The following is a 27832-nucleotide window of genomic DNA, read 5'->3' as shown; positions in this document are numbered from 1 at the left end:
ATTACCTACTTATCGTATGCTTATCGTTAATAAATTGCCATATCTTAAAACTTAACCGTCGAGATCATTAAAACTACTAAACCAGTTTTGATGAAACTTGCACTATAAGCTGAAAGATACTTCATCATCATTATCGTCAGCCTATTGCAGTCCACTGCTGGACATAGGCCTTCCCCAAGGTGCGCCACAAAGCACGATTTCCCGTTTTCTGCATCCAGTCCCTGCCAGCTACCTTCTTTAGACGCCCACATAGACTGACATTTATAAATATTATGCAACTCCAACAAATTTACATATAGCCCACCAAACGAATACCAAAAACAGCCCAATGGCAGAAATAATTCGTGTATAAGCAAATTTTGGTACAATTGTAGTTGAAGGTGCCTTACACAACATACTGAAAGTACGGATGGTGGTGGCGCTAACGGGTAGGGGGGGTTTAAAGGTCCCTTTTTTCAGTTTTTCTTAAATAACTCGTATACGAAGGCCCATCACAAAACATGTTCTTTAACGCAGATAATATATATAAATTTACCAAATCGAAAGATTCAGTACACTTTTTCGCTAGGATCAACATTTAAAAAATATTAAAGCGGGAAAGTTAATTAAAATCAATTTTATGGTCCATTTTACTATATTTTCGTGAATAGCCCGTAAACAGTCCCCAATAGCAAAAACCTTGTTAAACGAAAATAATCTATATATATTTTTTTACAAAAAAGGTTCAGTACACTTTTTGAAAGTATTAATATTTAAAAATATATTAAAGACGGAAAGTTAATTAAAATCAATTCTAAGGTTCCTTATCTTTCGTTTTTCGTAAATAATTTGTAAAGTATGATCCATAGCAAAAAAAATCTCTCATACATAAATATTTACCATAAAATTTTCTACAAGAAAGATATATGAAGCGGCAGCTCTTAACAAAACAGGTTCTTATACATAAATAATTAACATAATATTTCCCACAAAAACATACAGAACACTTTTCTCCAGGATTAATATTTGAAACAAGGGGGGAAAGTAAATCACAAACAATTCACAGGTCCCTATTTTTTTGTTTTTCGTAAATAACTCGTAAACAGTGGCCCGAATTCAATTTTTTTTTATACATTAATAAAAAAAAATCTACAACAAAGGTTCCGTACATTTTTTTTCTAGGATCAATATTTAATGAGATATTAAAGGGGGAATGTTCATTATACTCAGTTTCTAGGTCCTTTTTAGGGTTCTGTAGGTACCCGAAGGGCAAATAGTCTGGACTCTGGAGGCAACAGGCCTTTTTTGAGAAAAGTCGTCGACATCTCTTCTAAATACCTAAAACTGGTATGGATATGTTCCTCGTTGTCTCTAAAATACCAATTGACCGGTGTTAGTTCATGGAGAGGGGGACGAGAGGGGACAGGAGCGGCGCGAGTCCCACACACCTCCCATTGTGGCCTTCCCGAGCCTGGGGGACGGTGCGTAAACGCAATCGCCCACTCCGTGAACAAAAAAAAAAATTATCAATTGCGGACGTTTTTCTCTGTCACTCTTATTACGTCTTAGTGAGAGTAAAAGACAATAATCCCCGCAATTTGCGAATTTCGGCTTTTGCGGTAGACCTCCAGTTATTAGTATGTGTAAACGAGAACGAATATCGACAGTCGAAAAATCGGATATTTTTAGTATTGTGTGTTGACAGAGTAACATCCCTAGTGCGCAAAATGTTCAAGTCAATTAAACAAGAGTCCAAGTGTGAGTAGTTCGAAAAACCCGCGCGGCTAGAAGATGTTGATGTCAACTTTAGCCAGTCTTCTTCGAAAGCACGGGGACAACGCCGTTCCCGGAACTTAATACGCGATTAAGTCCCGTTTATATTAGTTAATAATTTATACATGGAGATATAAAGGAGTTAAGAGTGACAAAGAAAGGGATCCTCCAGAAATCATGTGATCGTTTAGGGGGAGGGGGGGGCTGGGAGCAAAAAAAATATCACGAATGATCACGATGGGGGAGGGGGGATCAGAGAAGATATCACGTGTAGTTTTTTTTCAAAGCGGGAAAGCTGAATACATCAATATTACTCAAAAATGTAATCAGATCAAATATTCCGCTGTATTTTAAATGCGTATTTACCCTTTAAAAAAACATTCATCACACCAACTTTAAATAATTAATATTAAATCAATTTCGTAGCGAGTAGATTCACGGTTTCACAGTTATTTGTTGTTATGTCCAAGCTTGGGGATCTGTCTAAGGACCTTTTTTTCTGAGTTCATAAAAGGAAAACAAGGAGAAAAGAAGTGGTTTCAATCAAACTGTATTTACTTATTGTTAGTTATAACTGTTTTATAAGCCATAATACTTAGACTGTCACAATTTGCGGGAGCTATGAGACGTTTTTCCTCAATCATCCGCCATTGCTATCAAAAACGAATATTAAAACGAAAATATATGAAAGTATGTTTGTATATAAGTGATGAGCAGATTTTTACGGTGCCTGTTTTTGAGAGATAGCATCTTGAACATAAACAGTAGAAACGACATTAGATTTGCTTCGCGTCTAAGGGTACCCGTAGCATAATAGGGTTGTTTAATAATCGTAGTAATCTTAGGGCAGAATAGTATCCCAATAAATTCTTTTGGATTATAAGAACATGTTAAACTACTTTCAGGGGACCTGTAATGACCATATTTTTGTAAATATTGAATTTAAAATATCTTTTGGCATACGTCACGTGACCAAACTCGAAACGTCATTGAAGATTCTGATGACGTCACAACTCTCGGATTGACACTGTTGACAGTTAGGCGATAAACAACTAATGACAAATGTCAGTTGACAGTTCGTATCTTCTACGTGTGTTTGTAGTTATGTGTCAAACCATAAACTGTGACGTCACACAATTTTTAAAGAGCGTTTTGGGCGCGAAAGCATCTGTAAAGATATATTTTGTTAATTTAACATATTTAAAGCCGTTTTTAGTATAAAAGTTGAATTTTAGGGCAACTTTTAGTTAATATAGAACGTAATACAAGCGTCTCAAAAAATTGGAAACAACCCTATTTTACTATCACGTGATCTTGTGGCAGGGGGGAGGGGGTTGCTTTAAAATCACCAAATATCACCAAGGGGGAGCGGGGGGTCAAAAATAGGCCAAATATGATCACATGATTTCTGGACGACCCCAAAGATGCTCGCAAGTTGCGAGCTTCGGCGTTCGCAGTAGGCTCGACTCTAACAAGCTCCATAATAGTATCGTAAAGTCCCCTCCAGACTATGCGCGTGAATCGCGGAGCGAACACACTGCGACGACGTTGACGTAGACTCCACACTCACACAACTTTACGGCGATTTCGCAGTTTGGTTCGCGGCAAGATCGCCGTAGCGTCAGCTGAGGGCTTACCGCGAACCACGTTCGACGTGTTGCCTCCCTGTCACACTTACGTACGAATGAAAAAATGCGACAGAGAGGTAACACGTCGAACGTGGTTCGCGGTAGGCCCTCCTGATCGGATTTAGTTTACGGCAAGGCACTGATTCAAACTGGGAACTGTCAAATTGATTTTTGGTTGATCAAGTTCGCACCCAATAACCAAGTAGCCGCCATAGAAGGTTATGACAGTTTAACAGATTAACCGACTCGTGAGCGAATCGCGGCGATAAGCGATTGCGAGTGTGGAGTCTTGCAAGTTCGCGCTTCGCGGTTCCTTTGACGCGGGCCAAATACCGACAAAAAACGGGGAATAAGGCGCGAAGGAGTTAAGGTCCGACCGAGAACGCTTTTTTTGTCTCGGCCGAGACCGAGACCGAGATTCAATGGGATTCTCGGCCGAGACCGAGACCGAGACCGAGAATTTATAAAATAGAAACAAAAGACGAATTTTGCACTAAAAATGTTTTTATAATCGAAATTCGACGATTTATCAGAAAAAGTTATCATAATCAATTCATAGCGCTATTAAATAGTATTTTTAGGGTTCCGTAGCCATAATGGCAAAAATGGAACCCTTTTAGTTTCGTCATGTCCTTAAGTCTGTCGGTCTGTGCGTATGTCACAGCCAAAAAAGTATGTCAAAAACTATACGGTATATTTTATAACCAAAGTTGGAACGTAGGTGTAGATGTATTATGTAAATCGTTTCGTTTCGAAAAAAAAATGTAAAATATATACTCCGTATAAATGTAACAAAAAGTTAAAAAAAATAATCATGTGGCTCATCGTTAGGTAGGTCTTTATAAATACAGAAAGGTTGCTAAAAATGTTTTTTTGACTAAGTAAATACTTTTGACAATAATCGCTTCAAATAAAAAAGGTGTGATCCCCTCTAACTTTTGAACCGGGAGAGCAAAACCATTAAAAAAAATCTAAATAATAACGCTTAATAAGCAAATAATTTTTCAGGAAAATTATATTGAATATGGTCGGTTAAGCCATTTAAGAGTTATAAAAAAAACTGATCTTCTTATTAAAGCGACGAAAGTGCCACTAACATACGCTCTTTTGCTTGTACGGCTTTTTTGTATTGTATGAAGGTACGGAACCTTCCATTATGCGTGGTCCGACACGCACCTGGCCGGTTTTTTCGGTACAGATGTGCACAAAAGGAGATAAAATAACAATAATCAAAATAAAGAGTTCTATATTGTAACCCAAAATATCCACCACAGGTGTCGTTGTGTACTTATTACCTACTGCTTTGCTTTTTCCCGTTAACACAAATATATTTAAAATTCCAGTACAGTATATAAAATATCCAGTGTCATTTACAAGTCATTACTTGCAACCGCGCCTATCCGATCCCAACACTTAGTATTTAATAAGTAATTGGCAAAAAATGTGGCTACGAAACCAATTGAAATCACAAAAAACGTCACACCAACCGGGCGATGCAACCAACGAGTGGCTTAGACCGCGGCCGGGGCGCTCGTGCGCGGAAAATTCAAATTTACCAATGATTGCCTATTCTCGGTCTCGGCAAGAATCTCGGCCCATTTTGGCCGAGAGCCGAGACCGAGATCTCGGCTCGATTTTTGGCCGAGAATGCCGAGACCGAGACCGAGACCGAGATCTCGGTCGGACCTTAGAAGGAGTGAACAATCTGCGAATTCTGCGACATCGACGCGAGGGCCACACTCGCGTTCGCGGTTTCGCGCCTCGATTCACGCACGAGTGCGGAGGGCCCTTATGAAAATGATAATATGTTTCCCTCGAATGTCTAATTCGCTCCATTGACAAGCGCCTTGGTTAAAAACTATAAGAAACCGGAGGAGCGGACCGCAACCCTGGTCCTGTCAGCATATCTGTCTCTCTCTCTCTCTCTCTCTCTTACTCATACCTGTGTCCTTGACGGAAGTTACGGCGGACCACCTTCCACACGATTGATCATGGTGGCGGTCCGGTACGCCTATCAGTAACAGCTTTTAGGAATACTAAATTAAGTAAGATTTTGTGAAGCGTTTTACAAAAGAGAATAAACTATATCCATCCCTTTTCAGGGCCATAATACTAGCACAGCAAAAAGACAGTAAGATTATCTCTGACTATGCACGAATGAGAAAAGATCTTGGCCAAACTATATATTCCACGTTATCCTAATCAAAGAGCATATAATCACTACGTTTTAATCCTAATATCCTAGATACATATATCTATCCTCTTGAGAAAATTAGAAACACTTGGCATACGTGGAATCGCCTTGAACTGGTTCTCTAGTTACTTGACTGGCAGGGGGCAGCGCGTTAAAATCGGTAGTATAGTCAGTGAGCCAATGCCTGTGTCATTTGGGGTTCCCCAGGGCAGCATCTTAGGCCCAACGCTGTTAATCGCATATATAAACGATATTTTGTCTCTCAATCTTTCAAATAGTGAAGTATTTTGCTACGCAGATGACACTGCCATAATCTTTTATGGTCACTCTTGGGACCAGGTCAAAGACGTATCAAGTCTCCAAAAGCTGTTCCAGTGGCTGGACCAAAATATTTTGACTCTGAATCCAGACAAGACCAAATTCTTGTGCTTCCATAAATCTGCATCTTCAAGCCCCCCTCCATCAATGACCAACCTTAAAATCCATTCTATAAACTGTGATGTTTACTCTCCCCTTTCACCCTGCTCATGCCTCTGTGACAGTATCAACAAAGCTAACTCTTTAAGATACGTAGGGGGCGTCCACAAATTACGTAACGCAAATTGGAGGGAGGGGGGAGTCAGGCCAAGCGTTACGGTCCTGTTACATTGGGGAGAGGGGGGTCAAGGTTTGCGTTACGTCACGCACGATTTTAAAAAAAAAATGTTTCTCACATCCCTAATTTGCGGTATTTCTCTGAGAAAATATTGGCAGCACCGAGCGCGCGACGCGATAATGACAGACAGACACAGATACTATTAGACAGTCAGCACCGTGCTGCAAGTGCCGCAGTTGTTTGTGATTTGTGCCGTGTGTCACGCTAAATTATAAGTAAATTAATATATTTAAAAGTGATGACATCGAAAATAGGTGAAATTTATCAAAAGGCCTTCAAGGCATATTCATGCTCTAAAAAAGCAGCTGCACATCACCGCAGAATTATTCACACAAAATCAACTTCTGCAAATAAAGTCTCCGTTAGGCGAGTTATCACGCGGCGTCAGGGAGAGCTATTGTGTCAGGTGACACCTGACACGGTGGAGTGGGTGGCAGAAGAAGAGATAGCCACAGAAGATGGAATCGCCGACGAAGCCGATACCGATTGTGAGAGCGATTCTGATTTATCTTTAATAGAATGTATTAAGAAATGGAACCAAAACCCGTTCATAGATGATTAAATTTCTTGATTCCTTGAAACCACAGTTTAATGATTTATTAAAACAGACAGATTTTTGATTAAAAAGTATCTATACTACCACCTGTCTTTCTTTTCTGAATATTAACCTAAAGATTTTTACAAAGTACTTGTTACGTAACGGAATTGAAGGGGGGGGGGGATCCCAGATAAGCGTGACGGCCCTGTTACATGAGGCGTGGGGGGGGGGGTCAAAAAATTAGGAATTTTGCGTTACGTAATTTGTGGACGCCCCCTTAGGGGTAGAAATAGACGAGAAACTTAATTTTAAAAAGCACATCGCGATAACAGCGGGTAGGGTTCGGAAACTTATTTATACAATGAAACTACTAAGAGCGGCTACAGCAGGGGCGTAGCTACCGCCGTATCTGCCGTATCAATTATACGGGGCCCCCGGGCCACGGGGGCCCCCAACGTACGTTTTTGTGAGAAATCTTTACCCTTCCTAAGGGCCCCCAAACAAATTTTTATACGGGGCCCCGCCAAGGCACGCTACGCCACTGGGCTACAGATGGACAAACTCTTAAAATGGTATATCTGGGATTATATCAATCTATTTTAGATTATTGCATTCTTGCGTAGGGTGGCTGTGCTAAGTCCACTTTAATAGACTTGGAAAGAGCTCAAAGGGCTGTTCTTAAGGTTTCCTTACTTAGACCCCGTCGATATCCTACACATGCTCTTTATAGTGAAGCTCAAGTATTGTCAGTTAGAAAATTATTCATTTTACGTGTTGCCATGCTCATGCACAGAAATACTAGCCAGACATCTAATCTGATAAATATGTTACAGAAAAGAATATTCCAAGTCCCGAAACCACGCGTTAAATCTGCTTTTGCTAAACGGTTTAAAGCATTTCTGTTTCCGCACATATACAACAAATTACTCAAAACCTGCAATATAAAAGATTGTCGGTTAAGTCAAGTTAAAATGCAAATCCAGTCTCTTCTGGTATCCTGCAGTTATGACGAATGTGAAGACATTTTGAAAGTTATAAGGTAGCAGCAGATAGTAACCTCGGTTGGTATCTGATCCCAAGAGAACAAATTCCCTCGTAGGGCTGCATCTCCTTGCTATGATTTAATGCGTGCGCAAAAACACACACACAGGCACACACACACACACACTAATCTTTGTATTTCATATCTAGATTAAATATTAAAATACATATTAACTTGTGCACCTTTATTCTCAAGCAATTTAAATGGATTAAAAAAAAAAAGAAACATGCATGTAAAAAATGTTTGTAACCACGGTAACCACGATACAGGCTTTGCCTAGTGTGGAGACCATCGTTAATCTTAGGCTTTAACATTAAGATTTTAAACCTTTACTGTAAAAGGAATATCCTGTGGCTGCAGCGTAAGATGGAACTAATATTTTTTTTCTTTTTTTTTATATAACTCATGGCCACCCTAATTAGAAAGAGATGCAACGGCCACTTAGACTTCTCATGTGGTCTGGCTCTGTAGTCTGTGCAGTCTACAGAGAAAGATGCCCGCAAAGCAAGGCCTGTCGACATCTTTAGAAAGATATGACGCTTCATAATTGCGCATGTGTGGTCTAACGCTCTGGAAATAGATACCAGTTATTAATATAAAAATATTTTGCTACAGCAACATTGCTCCTAACTGACTTTGTCTATTCAACTTTGGGAACAAATAAAATCATTTTTATCAAATATTTTGATTTATGTCACACTACCATATGTAAATTATTATTATTTTATATAAATTATTACCTATTTCAGTTTGTCTTTGTCTATGTTCATAAAATCTATGGAGGTCAGAGGCACATATACCCTCCATAAAGCCTTGCACTTGGGTCTGGCCGGTTAGAACATAGACAAAAGTCTGCAATGTCAATGCTGTCAAAGTCATTGACGCAAAACTATTTTCATTTTCAAAACTATCAGTTTTCATATAAAATGATTAAATAACGATTTATGTTGTTGAAATAGATTTATTGATTAATTTTTAAAATTAAAAATCCACCGCACAGTATCTCCGCTCAAACTCGGTTAAAGTTTAATCCATTGTACTAAACTAAGAAACAACAATTATTTCAAGGTAAGAAATATTTTAATCTATAAATAAAATAAGTGTACTATTGCCAAATTCAAATATATAAATTTAATCTTACCACCCTCTTAAGTCGCACGGCCGCCCTATCGCGTCCAAAATTACAATCTAAATTCATCATAGATGTAAATTCTAACATTGTTTTAGCTGGCAATTTAGAACTCTGGTAGCTATTAGCAAGGTTAGTAATTAGGGACATAGGTTATAGTATTGTTTAAAATGTGACTGTTTTGTTTTAGAGGGTGAACGTGAGCAAAACATCCTTGGGCGTCATATCATTTCCTTGGAAAGGCTCAAAATCAAAAGGCACGGATCCGCCACATAATTGTGACTAGTTGTAGTTTCCCGGTAACCATCAACAAGACCGCTGCACTGAGCTGTGGAGCAGAAAGTGTCCGACAATCGGATAGATGTAATAACAACTTTGTCTGTCATATATTCATGTAATTTTTAGTTTTTGGGCTGATATATGTGATATGATTACAAGTTACACTAATTGCAATTGTGGAGTAAAATCAGATGTGCCAAAGATCATGTTTTAGATATATAAAAAATCTATATTAAATGCAATAAATAGTATATGTATATATATAAAATTGTTTTTATCATGAAAATTTTAATGACTTCTATTTATTGTTATGAAGGTGATCTGGGAATTAAAACATGCGCTAAAAATAGACGACCTAAACAAAAATAACTCCTTAAAAAAATCAAAAGATAATCACACGCACAGGATAGGTTAACTATTTGGTACCCACATCAATAATGAACCGAAATTACCGACCTGTGGTCTCATTGAATAAAATTCATATAGGTATGTAGATATTATATGGAAGTGTCACAGTTAGTTCAACAAGCCCCGTCCGATACATAAATTTGTATAAAAAATGACTTTTTTCCTGCCTATTGTATGTTTTTCGAACGAATTAAGCTCTTTTGATCCTAATATATAGGAATAAAAATATTTATAACTTGATAATAAACTGTATTGTTACCTTTTATATTGAATAAACTTTAAAATATAGATATCATTATCTCTTAGGACAAAAGATGCCTGTGATTTTGATTAATATGTAACATAATATTTTTTTATTTGATAAATACTAATTTAAAAACCTCACCCCAACAAAAACAAAAAATGAAAAAATACAAAAAGAAATTCCGTCGCCGGGATTCGAACCCAGAACCACTAGCTAGAACTGGATCACTACCTACCAAAACCCGCCAGGCTAAACCGGTTGTCAATTTTAGTACTGAGATACAAAGAGAGCGCCACTAGTATAAACGAACTTTTGAAAGGGGCATTTTTTTGTATGGAGTTAGCGTTCTTCTCCTAGTGAGTATTATATTCTTTGCCGCAAAGTAGGTTCTCAGAATTTAATTTGTTTATGTGGGAAACATTACATTTCAGCGGGCAACACAGAAACGAAAAAAAAAAGCAATGTAGCGGACGGACGTCGTTTCGACTTTTCTATTCCGTCATGCAATAATTTTTGTCATTCATGAATTCGTCGATAAAAAATGTTTTAGATGGTGTCACCTACGTGAACTTTAGTTGAAATATAGTAAAATAATGTGTTAGTATTTTATTTCGCGTAGTTTGTCTTTGTAGTTCTGTATGATAGGTCTGTGACAAGTTCGGTAATGGTGGCCATGTCATGAAAATCCCCACAGCCATGGATGATAGCTCCGTATCTCATCACAACGGAGGGCAAGTGGGATCTCAAATCGGAGTCAGTATAAACAACAAACAGAATGACGAACCTAGCCAAAGCGTCCAGTATTCGATACCTGGCATTTTGCATTTTATTCAACACGAATGGGCGAGATTCGAGCTCGAGAGATCACAATGGGAGGTGGACAGAGCAGAGTTTGAGGTGATCATACTTGTTTTTTTATAACTATTTTCTTTGTTTTGATATTGAGAGATATTTCTTTAGGTTTCTACTTGTATTATACCAAAGAAGATTTAAATTCTCTTGAATTTTTATGTTATTGCAAGATAAATCATACTAATAGGAATAGCATTTGAGTGTTCCAATTCGTATTTTTTTTATTATTTGTAACCTTTTGCACACCGTAAATGCTTACCTGGACGCAATTATTGCACGCCAACCATATGGAATTATTGATTAGTTGATCAATCCTTTGTAGACAACTTAAAATAACTAATTTTAATGCTCAGTTGTTTTTAATTAACTACTAACAAAGCTTCAGTAAGTTTTTGATACTTTGGTTTGATTAATGATTTTTTTATTTGATTACCCTCATGTAACTTCTTAGTTTAGATAAATTCATCAATTCTTGCTTTTTGTTCACACAATATGGTTAGTGTACATTCTGTATTTAATGTTACATGCTTATAACCTACTTTATTAGAGTGTACTTTCCTGTTAGGATGTGTTATAGTCAGCTGTTTTGTTGAATTAATTTAAAATATTTAAATTCACCGCTCACAATCTCTGCTTAGCCTTAATATTGACTGGTAGAATATGCCTCATGGTATTAAGTCCACCTTTTATACTGTAAGATTTTTTTCTATTGTGCAATAAAGATTAAATAAATAAATATTTTTTTTGTCACCCAGGTTAAAGTAATAATGTCAAAACATATTTCTGATTCGAGTGATTTTTCTTATGACACCTACTTATTCTACCAATATAATATTATTTTTGTCCCACTGGAAAATAATGGCTACTATTTATGATGAGGAGAGCCTCAAGGAGTTTAGGAAATAAGTAATTCTGGATATTATATAGTAAAATATGTTTGACACTAGGAAATTTGTGATAATTCTTCCATTGGCATACATCTTTTTTGGGTTGTTCTTCTTCTTCTTGCAAAATAAAATAAAATAAATAAAAAATTGAAATTTTAAAAAAAAGTAATTGGTCAGGAGCCGACGGCCTACCACTCCAAGGGTTATGCTTCACTAACATTGATAATTTTATTTAGCAACAGAAAAAAATCAAAGCATTAAATTTCGTTTCCTAGATAGACCCAAAATAGCTAAAACAGAATGTTTTGTCTTGTTTTTACCTTAAATTTATATGGGCTATAAAAATTGTAGGTTTCATTTACATTTTCAGATTTTGTTATGAAATAAGCTTTGTTTTGAAAATAAAAAATGTTGTATATAATAAGAGTAACTGTATTCAAATTGTACATCTACTATGATTATGAACTAATATTTATATCTAAATAGTGAAAGTGAACTCTGATTTAGTCGTACCAGCATCAGCTGCCTGTCTAAAACTAAATAATTATAATAATAATATTTATAGTATGCATGTTAATGTTATTATTGACTTTGTTAGGTATTTTCAGTGTAGCATGCCAAGTGCTCAATTTAAAACATGTGTAAGGGACATACCCGCTTGTAGCTCCATTTGTATGTTTCTCTCATCAAGGTTCTTGACACAAACCTATACAGGAAAACATTCATAAAGATTGTCTTGGTGTTCCTTCTTGAGAGTTAGTACATGTTTTGTTATGAAAATACCTACTGGTAGTAAAGCAAATATTAATGATTATAAAGTACCTAACTATTTTTGATACACTGTGTTCTGGTTAGATTATTTGTATCTCACACCACATGTATCTGCCATCTGCTACACATTAACAATATTAACATAGGTGGCTAAGATTTATAATGTGAACACAATGTGCTGTCACAATGAATATTGAAACATCAAGCTTATTAACTTATTCAGTACTGTAATTTCCTATAGAAAATAGTTGTAGCTAATAGAGCATTACACCTCTGAATGAAGTTCATACTTCAAGAAATTTAGACCATGCTCAATACTAGAAATAAAATTTGAAACATGTAACTTTGCTTTAGGCTTGAGCGCCTCCAGAATCTCTGTATAAGGTTTATATTTGGCTTGCGCAAATATGACCATGTGTCTCAGTTTCGTTCTCAGCTCAAGTGGCTTCCTATTCGTCTTCGCCGTGACTCTCATGTTCTTGCCCTCCTTTATGGCATTCTCTTTAACCCCGCTACACCACCTTATCTCAAAGAGCGTTTTAAGTATCTCTCTTCTATCAGATGTTCTCAGACTCATATTCTTGCTCCTCCCCTATCTACTTCAAAATTTTATAATAGCTCTTTTACCTTCCGGGCTGTTCGGTTATGGAATGCTCTGCCAGTAGAATTAAGATTAGCTAAATCTCTCCCCATTTTCAAAAATCAGCTGAAACTATACTTTCTATCTCTACCTTAAGTTGCCATTTATATATTGTATATGTGTAAGTATAAATATATATATATATATATTGTATATTTATTAGTATATTAGGTATTGTTTTAATACTTATATAAGTAGTATGTGTGTTTGTATTTAATAGTCTCCATATTTAGCTCCTTGCACTACCTGTTGACTTTTGTATGAGTTCGAAATTTCCTGCTACCTAAAGGTTGTCTGGAAGAGATCGCTTTTTAGCGATAAGACCGCCTGTTGTTACCTGGTTCTATTTTCCTTTAAAAATCATTTGTAGTTTTACATGTATGTAAAATGTATAATTGTTGGTGCAATAAAGAATATTTACTTACTTACTTACTTACTTTCAAACAAGAAAATCATAGTGGTTCAATCTAGTCCTTTAACAACTAGATTCTCATAACTTACCTAGGTATGGACTCAAAATTTTACATTACTTTCAAGTTTTGTATGTTTTCACTCTCGGTTAAACTGCTGATAGGTCAGATGACTGAAGTGGATGGCTGTGAGTCAAACTAAAGTGCACAATAATTGTATGAATTTAGGCAAGCTGGTGGGAATCAAGCTCTATGGATAGTGGATACCTTGCCAGTGGATGGCTGCAACTTTCACAAACAACTAACTAGGGTCTTCTTTAGGATGCAAACTCGTTTAATGATACCCATGGTGTTAAAAACAAAACTAATATTTGTTACTATTAATATTTTATTCAAGTAAAGCCTTCTGTTCTTTGGTTGTATAATAGAATCAGACACATGTAAAATAATCAATTAAAAAAGGATCTGCAACACTTAGGGATAGAACTTTTCCTGGCAAAAACATATGCTTGATGAAATGAAACATGATAAATCTGTATCAATAACTCTTAAAGTCATTTATAACCTCATAAGTCCCAATGTCCAACACAATTTACACTCTGTTTCAATCTGATTAGAGCTATTCCATAAACCAAATAAAGTAGCGTATCTTTTGTCTCCTTGCTTTCTCAAACAAAGAAATTCGTCTCTATTTACGATACAACAAGGTCCAAATTAAAAATAGGATGATTTTGTAAGGTGGGCCTTACGAGGATAAATAGAAGAGCATATAATATATTTTCTATAGCTATCTTAGTGAGAAATTTCAAGGATGCAAATTAATTACAAATTGATACATATTTTCCTTATTATATATATTTAGCACCTTTATAGTCCCAATATTATATATATTTAGCACCTTTATAGTCCCAATATTATATATAGAAAGCTACTACCAATAAATCTTCTTTTAGTGAAGGTGTCTTGTATTTTGAGGTAGCTTTTCGTGTTAATAATAATGTTAGAAATATTATATAATGCAATATCAATAACAGATATGTTGATATTTCATTTTGTTAATAAAATTTGTTATCAGGAATAGTCCTAAGTCTATTAGTTATTATTACAGTCTAGTAACTTTCTACAGCTCTTGCATTAATTACAATATTTCTCTTAATGTATGCTATCTATATAAAATTAAAATATGAATATACCTAAATGTTTTACCCCTTAAGATGATCCATAAAAACTTGGATCTAGGCAAGGGGTCTTCAAACTTTTGAAAAGAAGAGCCAACCACAGTAGTAATCACCAGTTTTAGGAAGTAACTGAGAGCCGCAAATGTTGTTTTCAGTGATTGATGTAAGAACTCTGAATGTGATGTTTTTGGTTGCTTGAAGAGCCGTAATCGTACCTCCAAAGAGCCACATGCGGTTCGCGAGCCGCGGTTTGCCGACTCCTGATCTAAGCTGTGTAATTAATGTAATACCTACAATAGTTATTTGGTACCATTGTACTTTTTGATATTGTATGTATGTAAAAAACAATAATGATGAGACCTACCCTTATAACTTAATAATTAAAATCTAAAAAAAAAACTGTTACTGCTAATGTACTTTGTAGACCTTATTGCATTCTAATAAGGTCTACAAATATAATGCATGTAGACCTGTTTGACGGTATCCAATATTCATACATATGTTATAATTCCAGGCACGGATCGCCTTCCTCCAAGGCGAGAGGAAGGGTCAGGAGAATCTAAAGAATGACCTTGTGAGGCGGATCAAGATGCTGGAATACGCGCTGAAGCAGGAGCGCGCCAAGTTCCACAAACTGAAGTATGGAGTAGAGCTGCAGCAAGGAGACGTGCGCCCGCCGCCGGAGGAGCCTCCCGCGGAGCCCGAGCCCGCCGAGCGCGCGCAGTGGAAACAGGGCCGGCAGCTCATCAAACAGTACCTGCAGGTAAACCAGTTGTCATACCTTGCTTTTGAATTTGATAATCATTTATTAAGTTACATTAAAGTAACAAACTTTAAACTTCAGCTATTCTATGAAAAATAAGCTAGATTTAAACCCTTCCAAATGTTTCACTGTAACTTTTTCTCGTAAACGTAATATTATTCCTACTTCATATTCATTAAAAGGTGATATACTACAGCAAGTAGAGAGCATGAGAGATCTAGGTGTCATCCATGACTCCAAGCTTGTTTTCAATGACCATATTGATAGTATAGTGTGTAAAGCAGCCAAGTCACTTGGTTTCATAATGCGCAGTTCAGCTTGGTTTACTCGTACTAAGACCCTTAAAATCCTATATTGTGCTTATGTGAGGAGCAAGCTGGAATATGCATCTCAGATTTGGAATCCTCAATATCAAATCTATGTTGATAGGATTGAGCAATTACAAACAAAATTCATAAAATTTCTCTGCTTTAAAATGCATATAAATTATAGTTCTGCTAATTATTTTAGGCTGTATAAGAAACATCACTTAATCCCACTTGTGAAACGACGTGAAATTGCAGACATTTTGTATTTATTAAATATCATTAAAGGCCATGTTGATTGTCCTACTATACTCAGTAAAATTTCCTTCACTGTTCCCTCGAGAAGGTTAAGGCACTTTCGTCCCATTAGTATTAACCAGGCTTCCACTAAATATAGGAAAAACAGTTTTTTGTGCAGGGCAGGCAGGAGTTTAAATAAAGCTTTACTTAATCTAGACTTTGATGTATTTAGTGATAGCATTTCAGTAATAAGAAATAAATTAATTGCATTTTATATGGGTGATACTTCTAGCGCAGGTTTGGGCTCGGCTTACTAATACTATGTAGTTACATGGATGCGTAGGTTTCGTAGGTACATTTAGATTTTATTGTATTTTGGATTCGCGTTAAGTTTTGTAGTCAGTGGTGGAAGTGCATGGCTACTTTATGAATGAACTCATTCCTTATGTGTCCATGCAGTTCTGCAGCTTGCTGTACACATTAACCTTGGCTTGTGCTGTAGGTAGACAGATGGGTGTGTGTAACTGAACTGTAATTATATTTGATCTTTGTTATATTTAATTTTTTATAAGTGAGAACCTGTAATTGGCTCTGTAATAAAAATAAATAAATATCCATTCTGAACTTGGTGGTACCTTGCCTTGCCGCGACTTCAAATCTGAACAAAAACATCTATAAAAAATATATACACATTGGTGGCAAACAGTAGGCAAGTTTAAAAACCGGGGCTTCTTTGGCGCAGGTACCTATCTTATATTTATGTCTGGTATCAGTTTTTATTGCTAAAAATTGTACTGCAAAGAAAATAGAGTGAGTAGAAGTGATGTATGCAAAATGTGTACTCGCTCCATTTTCTTTGTATTACAATTTACTACGAGAACTAATACCACAGATATAAAATGTTACTTGAACATACATTTTAAAATGAGAGCGGCGGCTTCTTGTGACTACATGTATTAAAAGCTGATTTATCCTCAACAGGAAATAGGCTATACAGATACGATCCTCGACGTGCGCTCCAACCGAGTGCGCACGCTCCTGGGCCTCAACAACGAGGAGCAGCAGGAGGACCCCAACTGCCGGAACTATGACAAGCAGCAGCGAGACAGATGCGACTACTCTATGAACTCTATGGTCCGCAAATACGATATTGGTGAGTTCTTCATTAATTTACTTAGGTATATGTATAATAAATTAATAAATAAATATGTGGGGGCAGTCTTACACAGAACGACCTAGCCCCAAACTAAGCAAAGCTTGTACTATGGGTACTAGAAGACGATATAAATACAGGTGGATTCACGAAAGCTGTCACGAATAAAATGAACGGAACTTTCATTGTATGAATGACCACTTGTATTGGTATACAATCAGAGTAGTTATTTGATAATGTGATGCATATTTATATATATATATAATTTTTTTTCATTCCCTCATTCATTCCATTCGTACCAGCTCTTGTGAATCGACCTGTACTGTACCTATATATTTAGATAAATATGTACTTAGATAAAAACCCATAACTCAGGACAACAATATTCTGCCTTTATAACATCCCAAAGCTGGGCATAGAGGAATCGGGCTAAAGTCCTGACGCGTATAAGTTACAAGTTAATATTAATAATAACTTAAGGTTCTGGTTTTAATAAGAAAGAAACAACTTGTGAATACCAACTTTTCACTAAAAATTGTGGTTCATACTCAACATCAACACTTTGATTGGCAGGTAAAGAACCACAGCGCAAAGGCGTGTCGGCCGGAGGCTACAATGAGGAAGGCCTCTCAGTGCAAGACACGGCGGTGGTGTTCACGCACTTCGAGTTCCTGGCCAACCAGGAGATGGACATGGACGAGATCGACGACCTCGACGCCAAGCAGGGGCACCACTCCGCGCCTAAACAAGGTCGCTTCTTACATTCACTTTGGAGACCCATTGTCACATCAGTCGAAAGGAGTCGACTGAGGACAGATCATCAGACATTCCCAACGACTCCATGCTATCTTGTGGGAAACAACTTGTTATGGACTTCCCACACTATTTTACCTACATGTGTACCACATTGTCATTTTTAAATTACTAGCCTTTCATACATTGCGCTCGGCCAAATGTATGAAAGACCTTGATTTGCCGCTCGCCGCGCCGCCTGTCGCGTGCGTCCAGTCCGCGGTCTTTCTATGATGATTTGAACCCTTACTTAACTAAGCCCTTAACAAAAGATAAATAATGTATTAGCTTGAAAGTTTACACCATATTTTATTCTTCTTCTCTTGCATAAATTGCACGAATTTTGAAGCTGAATCGAATAGATTTTACTTTCGGTATTATTTTTTTTAACTTTCGCCAGATTGTAAGATTAAGATGCGATAGGGGTTTATTTTATAGTTTTGTATTTTCTTTAGGATATTAATTTATCGATTTGATCAATAATTTAAATGGATCAAGCACATTTTACGTTATATGGGTGCTGTCATGTGTCAAATATGTGATGTGCATTCAATAAATAAATATTATAGGACATTCTTACACACATTGATTAAGTCCCATAGTAAGCTCAAGCAGGCTTGTGTTGTGAGTACTCAGACAAAGAAATATATGACATACAAATACTTAAATACATAGATAACACCCATGACTCAGGAACAAATAAATGCTCTTCATAGGCAGGTTCACTACCCACTAGGCCAGAGCTGTCGTCAACCGGTCGGCATTATAGCTAGTAAAGTGGTTGTTTACTGTGTAGTGATCGGATTCTATTTGGAACAGGCGAAGAGGTGGATCACGAAGCTGAGGAGGTGCTCAACGAGCTCAACTCTCTGACGGAGAGCGAGGCCGACGGCGGCGGACAGGGCGACGAGTACCCAGTCGGTGAGTTACAGCCAGTTAGCCACAGATCATTTACATCAGGGGTACTCATCTTTTGTTTTAAGGGAGCCATAAAGACGGTTTTGCCTTGTAGTCCCGGGCTGCAAGATGAATTTGCTTAACGGTGACGGTTGGATGGCAAGGTTATGTATATATAAAAGTTAAAAAAGCACGGTGGATCGCGGGTTGAGTACCACTGTTCAGCTTTCAGTTCGTGCAGATCATATATTTCGAACTAAGAAAGTGGGTGTGCGCCGCGCCTTGGACAATTCGTGGGGCGTGGGCGGAAAGCGAAGCTGCTCTACTATTTTCCGGGCTTCTTGCGCCTACCATTTGAACAGAAGAACTATCATGATTATTAGAGTTGTGGTTCTTACTCACTTAAAGAACAGTTCATAACCTATCTGCACACTTTGAAATTTCATAAAAGGCATAACAAGGAGATCATATACTTTGTTTGCTAGCGATTGTACAATCATACGGCCGTGATCCTATGTCCTATTTGAGCGGTATTTCAATAAAGTTATTTAAGTATTGATTCCTGCCGCGCTTGATGGTATTTTTTGTCTTAACTTTTCTAATTGTAAATAAACTTTAATTGCTTCTGTATTTTCTTGTGATAATAATAAGTACTTCTTTACATGTCTTCACAACATACACGAAATGCTCAATTCAAGTCATGCCATTTAAAATTATTTGAATGATTTTATAGCTGAATGGGTTATTGCGATAAATTGGCAAATCGCCAGGGGCCCAGTTTCGGGTCCAACAAAAACAAAGGCACACCAACAGTCATTTCCGCACAGTTCAATTCCAAATATTTGATTGTTGGCATAGAGCCCTATATGAGATATGTTAGGTTTTTATAAATGATCAATGCCATATTTTATTTTACTCGAAATAAAGTTTTTGGAAAAGTGGAAGATTTGGTGATGCATTTCGTTCTTTTACTGTCAGTAACACATTGCGAATAACGTCATCTTTATAATCAGAAAAGTAATGGATCCGAAGAGTGTTCGAAGTATTAGAACTCGAGTTACTTTTAGCAGCCGCTACCAATACAAATTTAATTAAATGCGTTATGGACCTAATGCAAATCCTATTACGGAATGAGTCCATTCATTGTATTGGGCGGCTTTTGGGCGTGTTGTAACATTGCCAAATTCGCCGCCCTTGCAATTTAGAAGTATGGCATTTTTAGTGTTACATAGTCAACTAGGTGCCCTTATAGTTTCGCCGTGTCCGTCTATCTGTCTGTATCTCTGCCGCCCGCGGCTTTGTTTGGTAATCGTTAGTGCTAGAAAGCTGCAATTAAAAAGTAGTAAAATTACATGTATTTTTTTTAGGTTACATTACCTCCTCTACCCGTAAAGTGGGGTTCAAATTTTTTTTTAGCTTTAATCCTAAGGCGTGGGCCAGTCATATGATAAGGTCTTTTAAAACGAATAAGGGTCTTCAACAATATTTTTTTTATCAAGGAAATATTTACGGAAATAATAACTCTGAAAGAAAAAGAGACTTATTTTTGAACCATGGATTATCGCAAAAAGTCTTTCCTTCTTAGTCAATAAAACTTACGAAGCGCTGCGAATGTATTCCTTTTTGCTTGTTATGTACATGATACTTACTAATAGGTCCCGTAACTACGGAACTCTTCACTGAGCATGGCCCGCCATGCTCTTGGCCGGTTTTGTTTATTGATTGCGATGTCGTAATAGATAGATAGATAGATAGAATACTCTTTATTGGCACACCTCAGTTAAAAGATACAAGAAAATAAACAATTAATTATATGTAGAGGCAGATAACAAGCGGTCTTATCGCTAAATAAATAATTAATAAAATAAAAATCCTTTATTTAAGACCTGTTTACGTGATCCATATTTTAGTTAGTAACACGCAAAACTTAATAGCTACGTTAGTATGAAAATAAAACTAAACTATATCTATTGATCTATAACTATACCTAACAACATGCTTGGACATTACTTTGGCCTGCCAATGACAACCTCAACCCAGTATTTAGTTATGGGACAGTCGAGATGCCCTCCCAACGCCCTAAGGAGTCTGTTGCTGGTGCCCCGCACTCTCCTCAGCAGAGCAGCTAAAGAGCGATCTCTTCCAGACAACCTTTGGGTAGCGGAAATAGAGAAGTTAATCGAAAAAGTAGGTGTTGCTAAACCGTCATGAAGCAAATAGAGATACATAAACATGCATAAACATACACATAAATATATATAAAATTAAGCGAAACATAGCTATATATGACAGTAGCATGTCAGCCACAGAGTAATAATAACCATTTACTATATAAACACTAAGGGACAGATAAGGGAATAGTGTTCTTTGAGTTTTTTAAACACAGCAAGAGATTGAGCGCGTCTAATGCCAACGGGTAAAGAGTCGGACAGCTTGAAAAGTAAATGAAATGTTGTAGAATAATTTTGGTATTTAGAATAATGTTGGTATTGTTACAGTGAAATTCCCGGGTGGCGGTGGCGAGGCCGACGAGGAGCCGCTGGCGCTGGGCGAGCTGGCGCAGCTCACCGTCAGCAACGAGCCCGAGGCCTACGACGTGCAGGGCGCCAACAAGGAGTCCTTCCGCAAGACCTGGAACGCCAAGTACACGCTGCGCTCGCACTTCGACGGGGTCAGTGCTTCATACAACTGTTTACTGCCCGCTATTTTATTTGCGTGTTATAATTACGGTCTCCGTAGCCTAATCGGTAGTGACCCTGCCTACGGATCTAGAGGTCCCAGGTTCGAATCCTAGTAAACTAATTTATTCGTGTCTTTATCACTTATAATTGTTCTTGAGTTATGGATGGTTTCAATGTATGCATATACAGTCACATTTTTGCATATTATTGGCACATTTTTCATATCGATATTTTCAGACGTGACCGTATGTAAAATTATTTATTATATATCGTCGTCCAGTACCCACAACACAAGCCTTACTGTTTACTGTGGGACTACATTGATTTGTGTAAGTGTCAAATATTTATTTATATTATTTAATTTCTTCGGGCAGCCAATAAACACTTTGCTTGGTGGGAGGACTAAAACGACGACAAAGCACGGCGTGGGAGGAGGAAATTTATTGAACATATGACAAATATCAGGTGTTAAAATAATAACGCGTTCCATAGCCAACAGTAATGAACGCAGCTAATTGTGGTACTACAGTCGGCGTATCGATATCGATATTCGGAGGACCTCCCTACTTAGTGAAGGACATGTTTTTATAGATTCGACAAGTACAACGTATTTATTATGAACAGGTCCGAGCACTGGCCTTCCACCCGACGGAGGCGGCGCTGGTGACGGCGTCGGAGGACCACACGCTGAAGCTGTGGAACCTGCAGCGCACGGTGCCGGCCAAGAAGTCGGCGGGGCTGGACGTGGAGCCGCTGTACACGTTCCGCGCGCACGCCGCGCCCGTGCTGTGCCTGGCCATGGGCGCGCCGCGCACCGAGGAGTGCTTCTCGGCCGGCCTCGACGGCACCATCCGCGTCTGGAACCTGCCGCCGCCCACCGCCGACCCCTACGACCCCTACGACCCCGCCGTGCAGGTCGGTGCTTGCTGACAACCATATATACTAGATACGATACATGTACTATCGAACAACTTGATTCCTGGCTTAACAGTGAATCACGTTGTCCCTTTGTACTGTATGAATTTACTTGCACTCTATTTCGCTTGTGAGACTGTGCCAGAAGCCGGACGCACCCGTACAATTAAGCGAAGTACCGGTGCTTGTATCATAACGACAAAGTTGTTACACGTGATATGTGTAACTCGGCCATTTAAAATACACAGAGCTGCGAGTACCATACCTGACTGATTTGTGGACTTGTCATTATTCAAGATATGAAAGGGAAATCGTCGTCGGTTATGCTTACGCCATCGCTACCGATGCCGCGGTACAAACAGGACGGCGACGTAAGCACCGCCGACTACCCGTCGTGACATTGAACGCCTTAATAACGTCGGACGTGTTGGTTGCAGGGCCCCGTGCTGCGCGAGCACACGGACGCGGTGTGGTCGCTGGCGGCGGCGCACGGGCGCCTGCTGTCGGCGTCGGCGGACGGCACGGCGCGGCTGTGGGCGCCGCGCGCGCCGCGCCCGCTGCTGGCCACGCTGCGCGACGAGGCGCACGGCGCCGCCGCCGCCGCCGCCGCCGACTTCGCCGAGGCCGGCGCGCGCGCCGCCGTCGTCTACCGCGACGCCTCCATGCTGCTCTTCGACCTCGAGACCGGACAGGTGCGTGTTCGACCGCATATTTTTTACGCCCGCCTTTATCGGCGACCGGTGAAGCCCGTCATATCTTTCGGCGGTAAACAAACCGTGACAATCGTAATATTGACATTGTAGTATTCAATCCGGCTGACCCAATTTTAATCCTAACGTGAGAAATTAAGCACTCGTCTCTTCTACTTCTAGAGTGCATATATTACATTGCTTCTTTATAAATTAAATGCTCATTTCTGCCCTTACATATCCTTAAGGTCGCGAACGCACGCAACCGGTAGCCGCCCGCGTCGTCCAAGATTTATTCAAGTCCATGGGCCTGTTTTACTATGTCCAAGTAAAGTATTAGCAAAGATAATTTGAAATAGAGGTGGATTGTCAAAGAAAATTTTGTAGCCACTATAAATTTATTGCCATCTTTCGACACGCCATTTGACTTTGATTCTCCCAATGATATGTGTTAAATTTGTTAAATATCAAAAAATGGCGCCATCTTACTACATCACAGGCCAAAGGTATGGCGGCATCGTTTCGAGCGATGGCGCCGTAACTTTTGCGTTGTGCTCTATTAGATGGCGCAACATTTTGATATTTAACACATCAGTGAAATAATAAGGATCGAAGTCAAATGGCGTTCTAAAAGTTTGTCATGGCAGTAAATTTACTGTGGCTACAAAAGTTTTATATTGACAAATAGATTGACTGCCACATAAAACTTCTTGCAAAAATCACCACTTTATCTACCAGTTAAGCTTACTTGAAAATTGTAAAACGCCAAGGATGATTTTATTCGTCAGATAAATGCAAGTAGCTTATTCAGGATTATTTTTAGTAGCTTTTATTATTTTACTTGGACATAGTGAAACAGACTCTATACATTTCGATCGTTTCCCTCGGTGGTTCGCACGACTTGAATGAATCTTTTAAAGACGTCGCCCGCGGCGCCGGTCGCATATGTAGTGTACATTGTCGGGTGTGCCGCAGACGGTGCTGCGCGTGGCGATGGAGAGCCCGGCGACGCGCGTGCGCGCGCACCCGACGCTGCCGCTGCTGGTGTCGGCGCACGAGGACCGGCACATCCGCTTCTGGGACGTGGTGTCGGGCCGCTGCGCGCACGCCATGGTGGCGCACCTGGACGCCGTCACGGGGCTGGCGCTCGACCCCAACGGGCTGTTCCTGCTGTCCGGCTCGCACGACTGCTCCGTGCGGCTGTGGAACCTCGACACCAAGACCTGCGTGCAGGAGATCACCGCGCACCGCAAGAAGTTCGACGAGAGCATCCTCGACGTCGCCTTCCACCCGCTGCGGCCCTACATCGCGAGCGCCGGCGCCGACGGCCTCGCGAAGGTGTTCGTCTGAGCGGCAGACGTCGACTATATATTATATATATATTACATGTATTTCCTTTCGACACGACCGAGCCCGCTCGCGCGGCTCGCCGGTACGGCCGAGTCAGGTGTGGTCAGTAGCGGCCCGCGTCGCCCGTAGTGGAGCGGAGCTCGGCCCGTCCGGTTCCGCCGGACCGCTCTAGCGTATTTAAATTGTAACGTAATGGACGCGCTCCACGCTCGTTATAAGCGCGTAGTGAACACTCATCTATGTATAGACATTTGAAATCTATTATAATATATTTTTAGACTTTCAATATGTGGATTTTAGGTTTTTATTGCAATTTTTCACCGATTTTATGATACGCAGTGAGAATATTGTTCGTTTCTTATGCATCTGTAAGCGAGACCTTGTAATAAATATAACATGTGGATACCGACGATGTTTCCTTGATACATTTTATTTTGTGTCTGTACAGTTAGATGTTACGCACTATTTGCTAATCGTTTTGCAGAAACGGATGGTGTTTCTTTAGGCTAGCATATTTTATTTAAATTGATTGGATATCAATAGAGAAATATCTCTTTTTGTTTTGTGACATGTATCGAGTATCGTGCTCTCATTGTAACTCATGAGCGATCGAACAAAAATTGAGTAGAAGTACTATATCGGAAGTAACATTAGTAATGTTTGTTCATAACGAGTACTGCGATGTAGAATATATTATAATAAAACATAATATTTCCTTTATTTTCCTCGAATTCATACTTGTACACATACATCCAAAATTGATAGTAAAAAGCAACATAACCGACAGTATAAGTTGTTTTTTTACCTTTTCGGCCATTCTTCTCCCTTGTAATCTGTAAATTATTGTTGGCCATGTTTGAACATGAGCTGTGCTGACCATGCCGATTGCAGAAGTATTTTTTTGTGAACGACGACATTATTTCAAGCAATTAGTACAATAGTACATTATGATACAAGTGTGCTAAGTTGGTCATTACACACGAAGCGATATTGTGCGCGCGAGCTGCAAGCGAGATACGAAAATATTAGCTTTTTTTACATTTTTAAAATTGGCTGTTTGTCTATTTCGTTCGCGCCTTTGCCTTGCGCGACCATTGGAATTGTGCGCAAAAAAAAAACGCGCCAGCCATGTTCCGTATTTGTCATAAAATTGGAATAGTTTTGCATGTTTTTAGTTTATATATTGACGAAAATGTCATTTTCTCAAACTTGTAATGAAATTGTTCGGGCATTGTAATCTTTTAATATGAGGGTAAGTCGTTCCGGAGCAAATTCGGGGGTAAACAAGAAACCACTGACGTTCCCTCACTCGGCTCGGGCGCGGTCTGCAACGCATGTCGTCTGTGCGCTATTTTTTCCCAAAATTCGGTATTTCGGTGTTTTCGGCGAACAATCAGTTTGTGGTGCTTTGTATTGACCTCTCAAGGACCTGGAAGTGCTAGCTAGCTGAAGAAGGCCCAGGATCTTCAAAGTCATCGGAGTGTGCTCAAGGTTAGTGGCTATATCCCATATTGAATGAGTGCAATGCCTGTCCAAAAGTTTTAATATGCTAGGGAACCTAGGACCAGCTGAGCTATCGAAGGGTTCATACGTGAACATAAAATTTTGGTCCATCGAAACGGATAGGTTTTCATAAAAGGGCGTTTAGCTTAGGGCAGCCATCTTGTAACGGTAAAATCCTTGTCCAAGAAGGCACACTGTTTTGTCATTCATTCATTTCGGTTTAACTAAATAAATTCTTAGAAGTAATATCGGTTAAGATGGCTAAGATTTTCGCCAGTAAATTTAAAGTTAAATACGATTGGTTTAAAAATACTTTGCAAATAATTAGCAGCAAAAGTTATAGTTCTACCGTAATTTCGGCACGGTTACGTAAATTAGAGGAATATTTTAATGCGTTAACGGAAGCGTATGAAAATATATTATGTGCGGAACTGAGCGAGGATATTGTTGCTAGCTATGATGAAAAATATAAGGAGGCCACAGATGCCTACAATCAGATAGATGCGGTGGCGGCGGCCTATCCTAACTTGGACGGTACCCACTTGCCAACGGAGAGCGTTGCTTCATCACGGCTACCTCGGATTAATTTAACATCCTTTGACGGCGACGTATTTTCATGGACGAGCTTTATTAGCCTGTTTACCTCACTAGTTTTGTCGCGCAAAGATATTTCTAAAACGGAGAAATTTCATTACCTATTTTCTAATTTAGAAAAAGAACCACAAACGCTGATAAGGCATCTGCCTATGATAGATAGTTCATTAGATACGGCAATGGATATTCTCAAGGCTCGTTATGAAAATAAACGGTTGCAGGCGGATTCATACATTTCTCGGGTCTTGCATTTACCTATCCTTAACAAAAGTTTGGGCCTTAGGGCAAAAATCTTAAATCCATTGTTAGAATCGACACGGGCTTTAAAAAATCTCGGCCTTCCGGTGGAGCAATGGAGCTATATGTTGTTGCATATAAGTCTGACGAAGTTACCTTTAGATATTAAGACACGGTTTGAACAAAAATACGGCGGTAATAACTTGGAGTTACCTACTTTCGATCAGTTAATGGAATTTCTACAGAACGAGTGCAGATTAATAGACACGGCTTCGGCGGAACCAGTATTGACTTGCAACGACCACGCACGTAAACCCGGTCGTTCGGTGCATGTGACAGAGCGCAATAACAATAATAATAATCATCATAAGTCGGAATGGTCGAATACGCGTAACAACAATTCACATAAGGCTGCTAACTGTGCGTACTGTCAATTATCGGGCCACAATATAAATAATTGTTATAAGTTCGCAGATATATCTACCTACAATCGCAAGGATTGGGTAATAAATAATGGGTTATGTTTTCGATGCTTTGGGAATCATACGGCGGCCGCGTGTACTCGGCAAGTACCATGTAATCGATGTGGTAACGCAGGTCACGATAAGTTACTTTGTACAATGTCCATTGCGCGCTCAGACCCGCCGGTGGATAATGAGCAGCGTTCGAGACACGCGTTGGTTAGTTCGCAACGCAATGATTACGGGGGCGGTCGGCGTTCACCGAATGGACATTATCGCGATGATCGAATGCACCGACCCTCCAGTTCTTCGGATAATGGAGTTGATAGTCGTATGCGTAAATTAATGAGTAGTTACGAATGTGACAATGCGGCTGGTAACACAACGGAACGTAACGATCGGCGAAGTTCGGAATCGGGAAATCTGGAGTCGGACCGTTCAATTTCTAAGAGTGGGCAAAATTTGAGTAATCACCGTAACTTGCGCTCTCAGAATGGTTTTCAGCAATAGCAATTACAGTGTTGTAATGTCGCTTCGGTACCACAATTAGTAAATAATGTTATTCTACCTACGGTTGTTATCGAAGTCAAATCGGCTACTGGTAACTTTGTTCAGTGTTTGGCTCTTTTGGATTTGGGAAGTCAA

General features: G+C 39.0%; 2 protein-coding genes across 2 annotated transcripts in view; both read left to right on the top strand.

The window, feature by feature from the left end:
• Nucleotides 1-27832, top strand: part of LOC133534730 (protein retinal degeneration B) — a 228934-nt gene that overhangs the window by 106409 nt on the left and 94693 nt on the right. The window lies entirely within an intron of this gene.
• Nucleotides 10306-25178, top strand: LOC133534719 (striatin-3). The gene is made up of 9 exons (XM_061873959.1): nucleotides 10306-10766; nucleotides 15122-15370; nucleotides 16897-17068; nucleotides 17642-17818; nucleotides 18680-18781; nucleotides 21256-21428; nucleotides 22063-22353; nucleotides 22791-23045; nucleotides 24018-25178. The coding sequence occupies exons 1-9, from the start codon at nucleotides 10548-10550 to the stop codon at nucleotides 24390-24392; spliced, it is 2013 nt and encodes a 670-aa protein (XP_061729943.1). The 5' UTR covers nucleotides 10306-10547; the 3' UTR covers nucleotides 24393-25178.

The sequence above is a fragment of the Cydia pomonella genome, chromosome 2 (assembly GCF_033807575.1).
Source record: "Cydia pomonella isolate Wapato2018A chromosome 2, ilCydPomo1, whole genome shotgun sequence".
Taxonomy (NCBI): Eukaryota; Metazoa; Arthropoda; class Insecta; order Lepidoptera; family Tortricidae; genus Cydia; species Cydia pomonella.
Note: the sequence above shows the minus strand (reverse complement) of the source record. Positions and strands in the feature narration are given on the sequence as shown.